The sequence below is a fragment of the Rana temporaria genome (genome assembly GCF_905171775.1).
Source record: "Rana temporaria chromosome 11 unlocalized genomic scaffold, aRanTem1.1 chr11z, whole genome shotgun sequence".
Lineage (NCBI taxonomy): Eukaryota > Metazoa > Chordata > Amphibia > Anura > Ranidae > Rana > Rana temporaria.
In genome coordinates, this window is record NW_024404490.1 from 52,487 (window position 1) to 69,959 (window position 17,473).

A 17,473-nucleotide genomic window follows, 5' to 3' on the forward strand; every position below is an offset into this window, starting at 1 on the left:
AGTATGGAGTCATAATTGAGGTGTATTGGAGGGGTTTAGCCACAGCATGTTTGCACCAGGATAATCTGGGCTGTGGACGCTGTGCCAGAAATAAGGCTGTCTCTTGAGTGGAGGCCGCCATCATGGTAGAGGTGAAGGACTTGGCTTCCTCACGTTGGGGTTGCCTCTCTGATTCCTAGTAATCTGGTGACTGGTGGGGTAGTAATATTAGATGATGAATCTGCAGGAAGAACAGATACACAGAATTAAGAAGCAGGGATGCTCTTGCACTACGGGTGCTCAGGTACGGCTTCCTCTCCAGCAAGGAGAACAGTGAGCATGCTGTGAAATCACCAAATCTGGTGAGACTAGCAGGCAGAGGCAGCAGTGTCTTTGATGATCTCACACTGCAGATATCTGCTCTATGGGGAAATGTAAGAGAAGTGCCAAGGCAGAGGAGGTTCATTGCATTGTTTTTTTTCTTGGTATAGCTTGGGCACAGTTTCTATCCTTCTTCAATGTTCCGTATAAAACGGCAGATATTTCTAAGTTCAGGTCCATATTTCGGTGTAGTCAGTAGCTGTGTCTTTGTGATTTAGGCTTTTGAAGGACTCTCTGAATGATCCGCACTTTGGGAGCCGCTATGAGCAGATTCTGGGCGCTCTTCTCTCCATCGTTGGGAAAGGACTGCGGCAAGAACTGGAGAAACAGACCAGACTCACCCAGCTTCTGGGCGTGGTGGCGGAGAAGGTCCGGCAAGCCAACGGTTCTGCGAGACAAGTAAGATTATCGGTGTCTGAATCCATAGATATCTGTAGGCTGTGGCCTTGTGACCACCTTCTGTTGGTTGTTGCAGCACAGAGGCTCTGGGAAGCTTCCCGTTTTTGTGTCCTGCCTACCATCCCCCTCACCAGCAGCATTTCCCCATCCTGAGAATGAAGATCAATTTGCAGCAGTTTTGCTTCCAGAGAATGATGCCGATGGAATGTCCCCCCCCCCCCCCCAGTACGGCCTGGGTCTGACCCATCAAATTATGTATCATTACTAAAACAAAATGTGAATATCTCATTGGTGTCTAAACTAATAACTAATTCGCAGTCGTATGTGAAAAATATATATGGACAGTGTAAAGTTGTATTAAAGCGGAACTTCAGTCATTTTTTCATCTATTAAATCTCCTTTTGTTTATAACTTTGGAAAGTAAAAAAAAAATGTTTCTGCCAGTAAATCCCTTATACAGCCCACTTCCTGTTTCTTGTCTGGTCATTAGCCCAGGCTTATATGCACAGCTATCTCTCTTACTCTCTGGTGAGATGTTGCCAGGAAGGGAGGGGGGGATAAGAGGGCCAATAGGAGCTGCAGAGCTGGAGGTGTGTCTGTGTTAATCCAGGAAGTAAACAGGCAGCAGCTAAAGCTGCCCACAGTTAAAATGGCTGCAGCCAGACTCGGCGGAGGTTGATTTCTGCAGCATATTTGGCAAATGCAGAATCGCAGTATATATAAAATCAGCAAAGTGGAGGGAAGCTTCAGAATGGCAAAGATGTTTTTCCTCTTCAATAAAGTATCATCAGTGTAAACACTAGAAAAATAAAGTCTGCAAAAAAAAAATATTCAACAAAATGTAAATTTTCACAGTGAAAAATCCAAATATTCATCACAATCCCCCCCCCCCCCCCCCCCGTGTGAGTATTTTGTAAAAGTATCAATGCACCTCAAAATTTACCAAAGCGATCAAGTGAATCCTTCTCTCTTTTTAAAATCGCACTCGTCATCAGACCGCATTGCCCCCCCTTCTCATGAGGCGATTTTGTGTGTGATGAATATTCAGACTTTTCACTGTGAAGATTTACATTGCGATTAATATTTATATTTTTTGCACAGATTTTTTATTGCATGGGCTCTATTTCTTTATCGTACATCACGGGACACAGAGCGGCATTCATTACTATATGGGTTATATGGAGTACCTTCAGGTGTAGACACTGGCAATCTCAAACAGGAAATGCCCCTCCCTATATAACCCCCTCCCATAGGAGGAGTACCTCAGTTTTTACGCCAGTGTCTTAGGTGTTAGTCATGGTTTAGCTTGCCTCCGCATCCTTGGGATTAGGTGAGCTACCGGTTCTGTCCAAAAAAGCCTCAGCGCTAAAGTGGTCAGTAACCGGACCCCAAACCCTTGGGGTATAGCCCATAATGCTTTTCTTTTTAGAGAGCTGGACCCTGGGCCCAGAACTTAGAAACCTTTGGGTACCTAAAGTTTTCTGTTGCCAGGGTGCTATATGGGCCCAGGACAGTGGATCCTTCATAGGAAGCCAGGGCCTGAAGGTCTAGACATCCCCACGGAGATGGGGGAAGATTGGGCCTCTTGCTTGGCAAAGTCCTGCGGCATGGAGCAGGTAAGTGAGGGGAAAACTTGCGGAACTTGGTTCTTAGCAGGTTTTTTTCTGGGGGGTCACAGGGGACATGCCTAAAGTTATGCACTGCATCTGGCAAACTAGTCACATATCATAAAGATAGGATGGCTCTCTATGTATTATTCCCCATAAGATGTGACCTCCCTTGTAGTGTTGGAAAAGCATTGAGTGGGGCCTGTGTTATATAAAAATATATGTGTGTGTCAGAGAGCTTTGCTTACCTGCAGGCCTCCAGGCGATGCTCCATTCAGTCTTCCTCCTCAGAGCCTGCAAGCAGGCAAAACGCTGACCTCCTCATGGTTCCAGGCTGCAGGCTGCAGTTTGCTGGAACAGAGAGGTCCCTTCCTCCCAAAATCCCCCCCCCCCTCCCCCTGTCGGGAGGGGCATTTCCTGTTTGAGGTTGCTGGGGGGGAAGGGCGGGTCAGTGGCTTAAAGGAAGGGGCGGCCCTTCCTTGTTTGTTCCATCAATACTTTGGAACTGAGGAGAAAGACCAGAGCGGCAGCACGGGGCGCCGAGGACACACAGTGGCCAGAAAGGATATTGCAGTCTTCAGAGGACTGTTTTGTCAAGCCTAGAAATAGGCTGTTTCTTTTCCATCTCATAGTTTTTCTTTGCAATACTACTCAGGGGGACAGAATGTTTTTTCTTTCCTGGATTTGAAACAAAAACGAAAAAAAAAAAAAAAAAAAAAAGTCATCTAGGGGAGAGGAAGCATTTTTTTATCCCCCAAACAGGTGTTTGGACAATTAACTTTTATAGTTCCAAATACCAATAGGTAGCAGGTGTACCTCGGTATTGTACCATGGTATGCCGCTGTTTTCCCTACAGGGAGCCTTGGGGCCATCGGGATCTGGGGCTGGAGCTGACGCGGGTCAGTCCAACCCTAAGATGGTCACGGAGGAAGTATTACTCACCTCTTTAAAAGAGATGCAGAAAAGCATGGGAAAAATGATATCCGCAGCTATGCGGGGCAGTAAGCGGAATAGATCTCCGTCGCCCGAGCGCGGACCCTCAGAAGAGGAGGTCCTTTCCTCAGGGGAATTGGACGACCTCTTGGACACGGACCAAGTAGGTTCAGGGATCGAAGACCCGGATACAGAGGAGTCTGGGGCAGTCTCCCTGAGGGAGAGCTGGTGGATTCAAGGATTGTCGGACTTGGTCCATAGGACATTCAACTTGCCAGTACCAGATCTCCAGGTATCGACGGTTTCAGCTTTGGGCTCACTGAGGGCGCCTCAAAGCAATGCTGTGTTTCCGATCCATCCTCTATTAGAGGGAATTTTGTTCCAAGATTGGAACAAGCCAGATAAGATCTTCTTACCACCTAAAAGGTTCTCTGTCCTATATCCTATGGAAGAAAATTTTTCCAAAAGATGGGCTACTCCTGCAGTGGACGCAGCCATCTCATGTGTTAACAGATCGTTAACATGCCCTGTAGAAAACATACAGGTGTTCAAGGATCCAGTTGATAAGCGCTTGGAAGCACTACTTAAGAACTCCTTCACTACTGCAGGGGCAGTAGTACAGCCAGCTGTGGCTGCGATTGGGGTCGCTCAAGCATTATCGGATCAATTTAAGCAGATGCTTAAACTTATTCCGGCCCAGCAGGCAGAAAAATTTTCGGATGTCCCTAAGGCCATATGTTTTACGGTAGACGCAATCAAGGATTCTATCCAGCAAGCGTCACGTTTATCGTTATCCCTTATCCATATGAGAAGACTCTTATGGTTAAAAAGCTGGGAGGCTGAGCCCCCATGCAAGAAGCTCCTGGTAGGGTTCCCCTTCCATGGAGGACGACTCTTCGGAGAAGACCTAGATAAATACATTCAGACCATTTCAAACGGCAAGAGTACTCTCTTGCCAACTAAGAAGAAGGTTCAGGGACCTGCGTTTAAACGACAGTATTCCCCTGGGCAGGGGCCCTCTAATGCCAAGCAGTATCGACGGCCTCCTGCAAAAGCAAACTTCGGCTTCAACAGCAGATCACAAGGACAGGCTGTTAGAGGCAAAAGGCAGTGGTTTCGCAAACCAGCAAAACCAGCCCCCAAGCCAACCTTATGAAGGGGCGCCCCCACCCACGAAGGTGGGGGGAAGGCTGCGACTCTTTTCAGAGATTTGGAAAGCCAGCATTCCCGACGAGTGGGTACGGTCTTCCGTGGCCACAGGCTACAAATTAGATTTCCTAAGGTTTCCTCCTCCTCATTTCCAGAAGTCGAGGATTCCAAACGATCCGGAAAAGGGAGCCGCATTAAGATCGGCATTAGATCATCTACTTTCCCAGGAAGTAATAGTAGAGGTACCAGTCCTGGAACAGGGGCTGGGTTTCTACTCCAACCTATTCATCATCCAAATGGAGATGTCAGGCCAATTTTGGACCTAAAGATGGTAAATGCATATCTAAAGATCCGCTCATTTCGGATGGAATCCGTGCGGTCAGCAGCTGCCACACTCCAGAAGGACGACTTCATGGCGTCCATAGACATAAAGGATGCCTACCTTCATGTTCCAATTTATCAGCCACATCAAAGATATCTACGCTTCATGGTGGCTTCGCGTCACTTCCAATTCGTGGCGCTTCCCTTCGGGTTGGCTACGGCCCCCCGGGTGTTCACGAAGGTCCTAGCTCCAATCCTAGCCAAACTAAGGATCCAAGGGGTCACGATCCTAGCATACCTGGACGACCTCCTAGTCATAGATCACTCGTCTCCCGGCTTGGAGCGAGCAGTGGCCCTCACGGTCCAATACCTCGAGAGGTTCGGCTGGGTCCTAAATCGAGAAAAGTCAGCTTTCCAGCCCACAAAGCAGTTGGAATATCTCGGCATGAGATTAGACACAGAACAACAAGGAGTGTTCCTACCTCTGAGGAAGGTAAAAGCCATCAAGGAATTAATCCTACTGGTTCTAAGCAAGAAAGAACCGACTATTCGCCTATGTATGAGGTTACTAGGCAAGATGGTGGCCACATTCGAGGCGGTACCATACGCCCAGAGCCACACTCGCATCCTACAGGCAGCCATCCTGTCAGCATGGAGCAGAAGGCCACAGGCCTTGGATATCCCGTTGCCGCTCTCATCAAGAGTCCGACAAAGTCTGTGTTGGTGGTTAGACCCTCAGAATCTACTGAAGGGGAGGTCTTTCAGCCCAGTGGCTTGGAAGATAGTGACCACAGACGCCAGCCTGACGGGCTGGGGAGCAATTTTGGATGGTTGCACTCGCCAAGGTACTTGGGCAAAGCCAGAGAAGCAGTTGCCCATCAACATCTTGGAGCTCAGAGCTGCTCGACTAGCCCTCAGGGCTTGGACGTCAAAATTGCAGGGGTTCCCGGTGAGAATTCAATCAGACAATGCCACGGCCGTGGCACACATAAATCACCAAGGGGGAACCAGGAGTCAAGCCGCTCAGAGAGAGGTGAGCTTGATTCTTCTATGGGCAGAGGCTCATGTGCCCTGCATATCGGCAATATTCATTCCAGGAGTGGACAACTTTCAGGCGGACTTCTTAAGCCGCCAGACTCTATGGCCGGGGGAATGGTCTCTGCATCCACTAGTCTTTCAAGCACTCTGCCAAAGATGGGGAGTGCCGGACGTGGATATCATGGCATCGAGACTCAACAAGAAACTAGACAGGTTCATGTCCCGCTCAAGGGATCCGATGGCCTGCGGAACCGATGCGTTGGTTTGCCCTTGGCATCAGTTCAAACTTCTTTATGCGTTTCCCCCGCTCCAGTTACTACCCCGCCTGCTGCGCAGGATCCGGGTGGAGCACATACCAGTCATCCTGGTAGCTCCAGCATGGCCCAGAAGGGCATGGTACTCACTAATCTTAAGGATGGTAGTGGGAGACCCTTGGACTCTTCCTCTACGGCCAGACCTGCTATCGCAAGGTCCGATCCTCCACCCTGCCTTACGGCATCTAAATTTGACGGCCTGGAAGCTGAATCCCTGATTCTCAGGGGTAGAGGTCTGTCTCAGAAAGTAATCTCTACCCTAATCAGAGCCAGGAAACCGGTCTCTAGGGTGATTTATTACAGGGTCTGGAAGGCCTATGTAGGCTGGTGTGAGTCCAAGCGATGGCTTTCTCGCAAATTTACCATCGATAGAGTATTAAGTTTTCTCCAGCTAGGAGTGGATAAAGGATTGGCATTAAGCACAATCAAAGGACAGATTTCTGCTCTGTCAGTGTGGTTTCAGCGGCCGCTGGCCACCCACTCGCTGGTTAAGACCTTCCTTCAAGGGGTCTTACGTATTAGACCTCCAGTTAAATCCCCGCTTTGTCCGTGGGATTTAAATCTTGTTCTGTCAAGTTTACAGAAACAACCGTTTGAGCCGTTGGCTGATATTCCTTTGGTTCTACTGACAAGGAAGTTAGTATTTTTGGTTGCCATAGTTTCCGCAAGAAGAGTTTCGGAGCTGGCAGCCTTATCCTGTAAGGAACCATATCTTGTTTTTCATAAGGACAGGGTCGTTCTCCGCCCTCATCCTTCCTTCCTTCCGAAGGTCATATCCAGTTTTCATTTGAACCAGGATTTGGTATTACCATCCTTCTTCCCTAAACCTACTTCCAGAAAGGAAGGGTTGCTGCATACCTTGGATATTGTCAGGGCCATGAAGGCCTATCTTAAAGCTACAAAGAAGATCCGGAAGACAGATGTGCTGTTCATTCTACCGGATGGGCCCAAGAAGGGGCAGGCAGCTGCAAAGTCCACCATTTCTAGGTGGATTAAGCAATTAATCACTCAGGCCTACGGCTTGAAAGGGTTGCCTCCTCCAGTATCATTAAAGGCTCATTCTACTAGAGCCATGGGCGCCTCCTGGGCAGCACACCACCAGATCTCTATGGCTCAAGTTTGCAAGGCGGCAACCTGGTCTTCTGTCCACACGTTTACAAAATTCTACAAGTTGGACGTAAGAAGGAATACTGATACTGCCTTCGGGCAGGCAGTGCTGCAGGCTGCAGTTTGAGACCCTCGGATTCCGGGGGCTCCTCTTGTTCGAGTTAAATTTAAAAATTTTATTTTTCTCAACTAAGTTGGATTTATTATGATTTGAGTATATCTCTAAATTAAATCCTTTTGTCTTGGAGATGTTCTCCCTCCCCTCATTGTAAGCATTGCTTTGGGACATCCCACATAGTAATGAATGCCGCTCTGTGTCCCGTGATGTACGATAAAGAAAAAGAGATTTTTAATACAGCTTACCTGTAAAATCTTTTTCTTGGAGTACATCACGGGACACAGAGCTCCCACCCCTCTTTTTTGAGGACCATTTTGGGAGGCATACTGCTTGCTACAAAACTGAGGTACTCCTCCTATGGGAGGGGGTTATATAGGGAGGGGCATTTCCTGTTTGAGATTGCCAGTGTCTACACCTGAAGGTACTCCATATAACCCATATAGTAATGAATGCCGCTCTGTGTCCCGTGATGTACTCCAAGAAAAAGATTTTACAGGTAAGCTGTATTAAAAATCTCTTTTTCTCTTCCATTCATGGACGGACACAGCAGCATTGACCTTAGGGTTATATATCCTTCCTTACAGGAGAGACTAGGCAGAAAATACATCACTTCAAGTGTTAAAACACTTCTCTAAGTACAGCACCTCCCAGGGGGCGGGTCCCCCGGGTACATCCCACTCTCTTGCATCATTCCGCCTCAGTTTTTTTCTGCCTAGTGTTAGGAGAAGACGTGGCTCTTCTGGAGCCCATGTGCTCTGGAGGTTTTTTGCAATTTTTTTTTCGCATTTATTTGATTTTTTTTCTGCATTTTTGGATCCTGGGATCTACAATCAACTGCCGACTGGGTCACAGGCTGGATCTTGATCCTTGTAGTCCCCCCATGTTCGGCCATCGAGCGTGTGCCGGCCTTGCACTACTGTGCTTTAGTTATTAGTTTGGACACTGATGATGATTTCACATTTTGTTTCATTCTTGGTATATTGGATCGCGTGATTTAGTGCTTTGAAATCTTTAATAATATTGACCCATTGGCTCACTTTTGTATGTTTTGCACATTAATGTTTATCCTTTTAGGCTCCATTCACACGAGGCAGACTCCGTTCCTACAGAGTCCGCCTGCTCCCGCGGGAGATCAGTCCGCAGATCTCCGCTGAGCCGACGGATGGCAAGCTCCTCTCTGCTCACTGAGCGGGGAGGGGCTTGTCGGGCACCGCTGCCTCCTATGGAGCGATCTGATGAAAACGGACAGCATCAGATCTTACCCGATCCAATCCACATGGACGAATGGGGACGTAGCCCCCCATACGTCTGTTTTTAGCGGATCGGATGTCAGCGGACATGTCTCCACTGACGCCCGACGCTCCATAGGGATGCATGGCCATCGTCAAAACTGACAGGCGGACACACACAAACAGCCCGTCCGTGTGAATGAGGCCTTAATCGGTGTGGAAATGTTTAGGTGGGTTTGTGTTGATCTTCCTGCCCCATAAGGAGCGCACGGGTCCCCTTGTGTAGTGATTTGGGGTGTCACTGATGAGGGGGGGTGTCTTATTCCTGCAGGTTGTCCTTCAGGAGGGGATGGAACGGGTGCAGCTTCTCTTCAGGAAGAATAAGATCCGTTTACCGCTCAGCCCGAGTCTGGAGGCCAAAGAGCTGAATGTGAAGGTCAGTCCTGCAGATAAAGCGTCGGATCTCATCCTCTGTATATGACCCTGGGGGGGGGGGGGGGAGGAGTGAACATGTATCCAAGTCTAGAACATTCCGTGTCACACTGTGTGATACTTTATTGTTCTCAGATGTAATAAATGTATCAGAAACTGACATTGTATACATAACGGCACAGAAATCCCCCATCTCTCCGTCCAGCTAATCGGCACAAAATAACTCCTTAGGACGGAGTTCAATGACTGAGGCCATCTAGTGGCAGAAAATAAATACTGTGGGGGAAATCTCTGGATTGATTTAGAGCAGGGGTCCTCAAACTGCGGCCCTCCAGTTGTGCAGGAACTACAATTCCCATCATGCTTAGTCATGTCTGTGAATGTCAGAGTTTTACAATGCCTCATGGGACTTGTAGTTCCGCAACAGCTGGAGGGCCGTAGTTTGAAGATCCCTGATTTAGAACGATCTGCTACATACCGTATATCTTCTAATGAATACAACTTAAATGTTAGAGAAGTCTTTTTTTTTTTTTTTTTTTTTTTGGCTATTCATACTTCCCTCGGTGGATGGAACATCGGACTGATGCTGCATCTGTCCCCCGGCTTCTCTGCACTGAGAACCGAACACCGCCGATGGCTCGCTTCTCACTCCTCCCCGAGCAGAGCGATGCCGACTGTCAGTCAGCATCTCTTCTGCTCTACTTCTCAGAGCTCATTGAAGCGCTGAGCAATGGAGGAGCGGCTCGCTGAGACTGCCATCAATCAGGGCAGCTGGCGGATCCCGACCTGGAAGTCCGGATGAGGCGTTGCCCCGACTGATGGCAGTGATGTCAGCGGAGGGCGGACTTAAGACCGCTCTCCGCTGAAAACAGGTCACAGGATTGCAAAACAAATTCCACTCCTGTGACCTAGAGGAGAAGCCCAGACTAAAAAGCTCAGGCTGGACTTCTCCTTTTAAACTGCCATTTGCACTAACCAGTCAGACTGCAGAATGTTTGTATTGCCCTGACCACATCTACCTCATTTTCTTTCTCATTGACGGACACAGGGAGTCAGAAATGGTTATACTGCCACCTATAGGAGGCTGTGACACATGCAGAAGAATTGTTGGTTCACCCCATATAACCATCACTGAATTCTTGTGTCCCTCAATCAATGAGAAGGAAATATTTATGAATTGATCTGGGGGGAGGGGCTGCCATTTCTTTTGCCATGCTCTGTCAGGGATATGCAATTGGTGGACCTCCAGCTGTTGCAAAACTACAAGTCCCACCATGCCTCTGGGTGTCATCATTGTGGCTCTGAGTCTTGCTATGCCTCATGGGACTTGTAGTTCTGCAACAGCTGGAGGTCCACTAATGTTGTTGGGTTGCATTGACCTCCTACAGCCTCAGGTTAAGTCCCCTCTATGATGGTGTATGGTGCTCCCCTCTTCTCCCCGCAGGCGTGCTCCTTCTTCAACTCCAATGCAGTTCCCCTGAAAGTAACCATGGTGAGCGCCGACCCGCTGGGGGAGGAAATCAACTCCATGTTTAAGGTGCGTAGTCTGATGACCGAATTACTGGCAGCCATTGATGAGATTTCCTGTCGCTGAGCCCCGTCTTTGTCTTGTAGGTGGGAGAAGATCTGCGGCAGGACATGCTGGCTCTGCAGATGATAAAGATTATGGACAAGCTGTGGTTACAGGAAGGGCTGGACATGCGGATGGTCCTCTTTAAATGTCTTTCCACTGGAAAAGACAGAGGTGAGTGTTCCTGAATGGCGGGGGACCTTCTGTGAGGACTGGAGAGAGGTGTTCCTTAAAGTGGAGCAACACGATAGCCAGACACCCAGTGAGGGATGTAAATGTATGTATGAGGAATGCATTTCAGATACGAGTAACAGGAAGTTCCGCTCCCGTCCATGCCCCCCCGGGTGTCGCCAGGAAGTTCCGCTCCGTCCATGCCCCCCCCCCCCCCCCCGGGTGTCACCAGGAAGTTCAGCCTGCCGTCCCCATTACCCAGCATTTATTGATATTGGGGTGTCCTCATTGTGCGCAATGTGTCTTCTTCTGGTCATGAGAGGAGGAGCTTAAAGGGATTGTTGGTGTGACTGAGCGCCTCACACTTGGTTGCAGGTCTGGTGGAGCTGGTTCTGTCTTCTGATACCCTGAGGAAAATCCAGGTTGAATACGGATTGACGGGTTCCTTCAAGGACAAACCGCTGGCAGAGTGGCTGCGAAAGTATAACCCGTCCGAGGAGGACTATGAGAAGGTAATGTGGAAATGCTGGGAGAAGACCACCGGGTAATATAACACTGATGCCCATCTGCAAATTGACTGTACATAGACACAGCAGTGTGGGGGAGATGGGGGTCCTCACATTGGGGGTATAGTGACACTATAGTGTGGGAGAGATGGGGGTCCTCACATTGGGGGTATAGTGACACTGTAAGGTGGGGGAGATGGGGGTCCTCACATTGGGGGTATAGTGACAGTGAAGTGTGGGGGAGATGGGGGGTCCTCACATTGGGGGTATAGTGACACTATAGTGTGGGAGAGATGGGGGTCCTCACATTGGGGGTATAGTGACAGTGAAGTGTGGGGGAGATGGGGGGTCCTCACATTGGGGGTATAGTGACACTGTAGTGTGGGGGAGATGGGGGTCCTCACATTGGGGGTATAGTGACACTATAGTGTGGGGGAGATGGGGGGTCCTCACATTGGGGGTATAGTGACACTGGAGTGTGGGGGAGATGGGGGTCCTCACATTGGGTGTATAGTGACACTGTAGTTAGGGAGAGATGAGGGGTCCTCACATTTGGGGTATAGTGACACTGTAGTGTGGGGGAGATGGGGGTCCTCACATTGGGTGTATAGTGACACTGTAGTTAGGGAGAGATGAGGGGTCCTCACATTTGGGGTATAGTGACACTGTAGTGTGGGGGAGATGGGGGGTCTTCACATTGGGGGTATAGTGACACTGTAGTGTGGGGGAGATGGGGGTCCTCACATGGGGGGTATAGTGACACTGTAGTGTGGGGGAGATGGGGGGGTCCTCACATTGGGGGTATAGTGACACTGTAGTGTGGGGGAGATGGGGGTCCTCACATTGGGGGTATAGTGACACTGTAGTGTGGGAGAGATGGGTGTCCTCACATTGGGGGTATAGTGACACTGTAGTGTGGGAGAGATGGGTGTCCTCACATTGGGGGTATAGTGACACTGTAGTGTGGGGGAGATGGGGGTCCTGACATTGGTGACACTGTAGTGTGAGGGAGATGGGGGGTCCTCACATTGGGGGTATAGTGACACTGTAGTGTGGGAGAGATGGGGGTCCTCACATTGTAGTGTGGGGGAGATGGGGTCCTCACATTGGGGGTATAGTGACACTGTAGTGTGGGGGAGATGGGGTCCTCACATTGGGGGTATAGTGACACTGTAGTGTGGGGGAGATGGGGGTCCTCACATGGGGGGTATAGTGACACTGTAGTGTGGGGGAGATGGGGGGGTCCTCACATTGGGGGTATAGTGACACTGTAGTGTGGGGGAGATGGGGGTCCTCACATTGGGGGTATAGTGACACTGTAGTGTGGGGGAGATGGGGGGGTCCTCACATTGGGGGTATAGTGACACTGCAGTGTGGGGGAGATGGGGGTCCTCACATTGGGGGGTATAGTGACACTGTAGTGTGGGAGAGATGGGGGTCATCACATTGGGGGTATAGTGACACTGGAGTGTTGGGGGGGTCCTCACATTGGGGGTATAGTGACACTGGAGTGTTGGGGGGTCCTCACATTGGGGGAACTCCAGGGTTAGGGGGGTGATCTGCCCATTGAACGGCTACCTCCCTCTTTCTAACAGACCGGTTCTCTTTATATTTAGGCCTCGGAGAACTTCATCTACTCCTGTGCTGGTTGCTGTGTGGCCACCTATGTGCTGGGGATCTGCGATCGTCACAACGATAACATCATGCTGCGGAGCACCGGTCACATGTTTCACATCGACTTCGGGAAGTTCCTCGGTCACGCCCAGATGTTCGGAAGCTTCAAGAGGTAAGTTCCCGAAATAAGAGATTCATCATTCATGATTGTAGGTAAAGCAGGAATGTCTGGTGCCCGTCTGTTTTCCAGAGGAACCTTGGATTACGAGGATAATCCGTTCCAGGAGAAGCTCGTATTCCAAAGCACTCTCATATCACAGCGAGTTTCTCCATAGAAGTCAATGGAAACTAAAATAATTTGTTCCGCATTGACTTCTATGGCATGGTGGTCGCCAGAGAGCCTTGGAAATGCTCAAGACAGCTCGGCTGAACTCGGGAACGTAGCATTTACAAATACTTGCGAGTATTTCTGAACAGCTCCAGCGCCCCAGCACCTCTGGCCAAATGTGGTACTGCACACCGCTGTGGCTTGAATCCTGCTAATTTTGTGAGACAACACTTGCAAACCGAGTCAGGATTTTTTTTTTAATGCTCATATTGCGAAACGCTCGTTAACCGCGTTACTCGCTATCCGAGGTGTCTGTGTGTATATTAGTGTATATATATATATATGTGTGTGTGTGTGTGTGTGTATATATATATAATTAGTCTGATCACAAAGCCTTTTTCTGTTCTGACGTCATGATACCTGTGTTTATAATATTTGTATTTTTTGTGTCCTCCTGTAGGGATCGCGCTCCCTTCGTCCTGACCTCAGACATGGCGTACGTCATTAACGGAGGAGAGAAACCCACCCGCCGCTTCCAGCTCTTCGTAGATCTTTGCTGCCAGGCCTACAACCTTCTCAGGAAACACACCAACCTCTTCCTGAACCTGCTGTCCCTGGTGAGGATCACTTCCTACAAATCCCATTCACACCACATGCACTCCGACTGCAGAGACAGCCCACAATCCAGGTTATCCTATAGGCAGAGTTCACACTATTGCAGTGTAAGCTGCGAATGTACAGAAGCATTCCCTCATGTAAGAAATACAATGCACCTAAAAGCCCAAAGAAGACAGAAGTGACCTCTAAATAGAGGCTTAGAAAAAATGCACATAAAACGCACATCAAATGCATGTCACTGCCGTGTTTCCCCCGAAAATAAGACCTAGCGTTAGTTTCCAGGAGGGCTGCAATATAATCCTTACCCCCGAAAATAAGCCCTACTTTAAAATGCTTGTAAAATCCTACAATCCCCTCTATTAGAGGAGTATATAATGTACAATGTGTGTTTCTGTAATATAATTGCGGGGAAGAGAGCTCCAGGGGATAACAGGGACACAGTGACAACCCACACAGAGAGCCCAACCCTTCCCTGCTCCATCCCACACTGTATAATATTGCATGCCATTGGTTGTTTCCTTTCTATATCTCTCATATCTATGATCCTTATTTAATATCGTATTGTACCGACATTGATGGGGATTCCTGACTCTGTCATGTGATCACATTTTACTCTTCAGATGATTTCCTCTGGGCTGCCGGAACTTACTGGGGTTCAGGATCTGAAGTATGTCTATGATGCTCTCCAGCCGCAGGCCTCGGACGCCGAGGCCACCATCTTCTTTACCAGGTGAGTGACGACCCGCGCCGCATATCGGTTCATACCAGCGATCACACTTTCTTCCTGTTAGGGGAAATATGAAATCCGATACGGACGGGTTATACTGCCGCCTACAGGAGCACTGGACACCGGCAAACTGAAGAATTGTAAGCCAGCCCCTGTATGACCCCTCCTCCACCCAGCATGCCTCACTTTTCCATCAGTGTCCTAGGAGGAGATTTTTCTTTTTCCAGCTCCGCTAAGAAAAGTCAAACCGATTTGTGTGCTCGCCTTTCCTATTCGTAGATTTTTTCTTCCATTGACTTCAGTCACAAGTCTTCACTATATTGCTGCTTTGGCTGGTCTCCGGTTATCCTGATTGGCCTTTCCCAAGCCTGACTGTGTAGGCCGGACCTTGCTGGAGGTGTGGGGCTTGCCTGGGATGTGACCTTCAGGCACTGGGCTCTGCATTGCTGTGCTGGTAAAGGTTGGCCATGGAGGGCTCTCCAGATCCAGAGCTGCGGCATTGCCTCTGTGTGTGTCCTCAGAAGGCTGGTCAGGCTGAAACGCTTACATCATCCGCTGGGTGGAGAGTTGTGCGCATTCGTCTCCCAGCTGATGCTTTGCTCTGAGCAGCACCACCCTTACCTGAGGTCTGTCACTCTTGCCCACCTACAGTCATCTGATCACCTCTGCCTATCTGACCTTCATCGGCACCAGCGGCTTTGATTTGGGGGTACCTGAGGCCTTGCCCTTGCACCAGGCATGGCTGCATTACCGCTACACGGGTGTAACATGTCTGTACATAGACACAGGAGGGACGGTCCTTCTGCTGTGGGTGACCCCAGCCCATATTTTCCTGATGGTTCTGGTAGCGTCCACTCAATATCCTCTAAATGGAACCAGTGCCTGTAATCTGGAAGTCGGTACTTCTATTGTTATAGGAGCTCCTTCATCAGCCAGGGACCTTCATGTCCAGTCAGGACCCAATGCGCTCAACTTTTCACGCATATTGACTGCAGAGTCTTCCCTTTTGGCCCTTTAGGGATTCAAACTTCCCCCGAACGCCCAGTTTTACAGGTGGACTGAAAGAATGTTGAAGGGTCCTGGGCCCCACCTGAAAGTATTAACAAAATTCCCTGTCACGGAATCGCTTCCCACACTCCGCTTCAGTACTTCCGTCATATATTGCTTCCTCCCAGTCTGAATATGGCCATCAGATATTACAACCAAGAACTAGGCAGTACTCATTTTGGCTGCTGACGGTGAACTGTTGCATTCAGGGCGGGGTAGACTGTCCAGTCAGCAGGGAGAGCTGTTGGAGGAACCCCCCCCCCCACCGGCCTCCTCACAGCAAACACACATACCCATCCCATAGGCAGACAGACACAATGGAATACAGCCACACCCCAAACGACCCAACAGAGAGCACACCATAGTATGAGACAATATACTATTATATATATATATATATATATATATATATATATATATATATATATATATAATATTTTATACAACATTCCAGTGTGGTTGTACGGTGGGTCTGGCTAGTACAGATCAGACTGAGGTTCTCGGTCACCCTATGCCCCTAATAGACAGAGTGACTTGGACATAAGAGGTGCATGGGGAGCTGAAACAAGGGTATCCCAACCTCTCCAAGGGGTTCTGGGTTCCACGGGCCCCCCGCCAAAAGTGACTGCCATCACATTCCCCCCTATATGGCTGCAGCTGTCCCCCGCCAACTCTAAGTCCAAGAACTAAACAATCACATGACTGCTGATCGCTCAGTTCTCTGTCAGCTCTGAGCAGAGAGTTGTACCCGTCAGTCACCACTCTCTGCTGTGCCCCTCCAGCGCTCACTGGAGCCCCGGGGGAGGGAGCTGCTGGCTCCGGTTCTCAGCGGTGAACTTGGAGGCTGGGCCTGCTGCTGATGAGGCATTTGGGTGGATCCCAACATCCATACAGAGATTGGAGCTTCTCAGTGACCGCAGGCTATAGCCCCCTGGTGGCCGATTCTGGGTTGTAGGCTTCTGTGACCCACAAGGGAAGTATATCCAAAAACAAGCGTTTACTTTATTCAAGCTCTGGGTTGGGGTTAAAGTAAAGTCCATCTCTTCATTTCATGCAAAGTTGTGTTTATGTGAAAATTTCCTGGGAGGGGGTCCTTGGCTTTCATCCGATTCTTAAAGGAGTGCGTGAGTCAATGTTTTCTGGTAGACCAATACCTGGACGGTGTCTGAAGTCCTGTGCCCCTCAATGGCCTCCAAGTTGGGGATTTTATGGCAAGTAGAAGATTCCGCTGTTGTTGACTCCTCTCCTCTCCATCTTCTTCTCTCTCCAGGTTAATTGAGTCCAGCTTGGGGAGCGTCGCAACAAAGTTTAATTTCTTCATTCACAACCTGGCCCAGCGCTTCTCAGGGATCCCTGTAAACGACGAAGCCATCCTGTCCTTTTCCCCGAAGGCGTACTCTATGAAGCAGGACGGGCGCATCCGAGAGGCCTCCATCTTCACCTACCACAAGAGATACAACCCCGATAAATACTATGTAAGTGTCCGCATTGTTGTCTTCATGCAGATTAGAAGTTCATTGGCCAAAAACCTAAACTGGTCATTTAGTGTTTTGGGGGTTAACTTGGTTAAAGGATCAGAAGTGACGTTTTAGTTGTAGAATAAGTCTTTAGAGGCCCAAGCCCGCTCCTCTACCTGTAGAATTGGAGCTTTGGTTTCCTTCCAGACATTCTCTTTTGAGCTCAACCCTTTCTCATTCCATAGGCTTATGGGACTCTTCCTGTAGGCCACCGGGATTGTGTGTAAAACTGACAGTCGGACTCCTACCTGTCAGGTGGATGCATTCAGATAACGGTTGCTATACCGCCGTATTGCCTGCACACACTCCTGGTACCGGCGCCCTCCCCTTGCACGTACGCCCCCCACCATGTATTCTGGGCTCTGCTT

General features: G+C 49.2%; 1 protein-coding gene across 3 annotated transcripts in view; it reads left to right on the forward strand.

Annotated features, from left to right (window-relative positions):
* Positions 1-17,473, forward strand: part of PIK3C2A (phosphatidylinositol-4-phosphate 3-kinase catalytic subunit type 2 alpha) — a 78,704-nt gene that overhangs the window by 47,758 nt on the left and 13,473 nt on the right. For all 3 annotated transcript variants that reach the window (XM_040334498.1, XM_040334500.1, XM_040334499.1), the window contains 9 exons: positions 579-759; positions 8,907-9,011; positions 10,452-10,544; positions 10,622-10,751; positions 11,124-11,260; positions 12,871-13,040; positions 13,657-13,813; positions 14,435-14,544; positions 16,859-17,063. In XM_040334498.1, the coding sequence (XP_040190432.1) occupies positions 579-759; positions 8,907-9,011; positions 10,452-10,544; positions 10,622-10,751; positions 11,124-11,260; positions 12,871-13,040; positions 13,657-13,813; positions 14,435-14,544; positions 16,859-17,063 (1,288 nt within the window). The remainder of the gene's footprint in view (positions 1-578; positions 760-8,906; positions 9,012-10,451; positions 10,545-10,621; positions 10,752-11,123; positions 11,261-12,870; positions 13,041-13,656; positions 13,814-14,434; positions 14,545-16,858; positions 17,064-17,473) is intronic.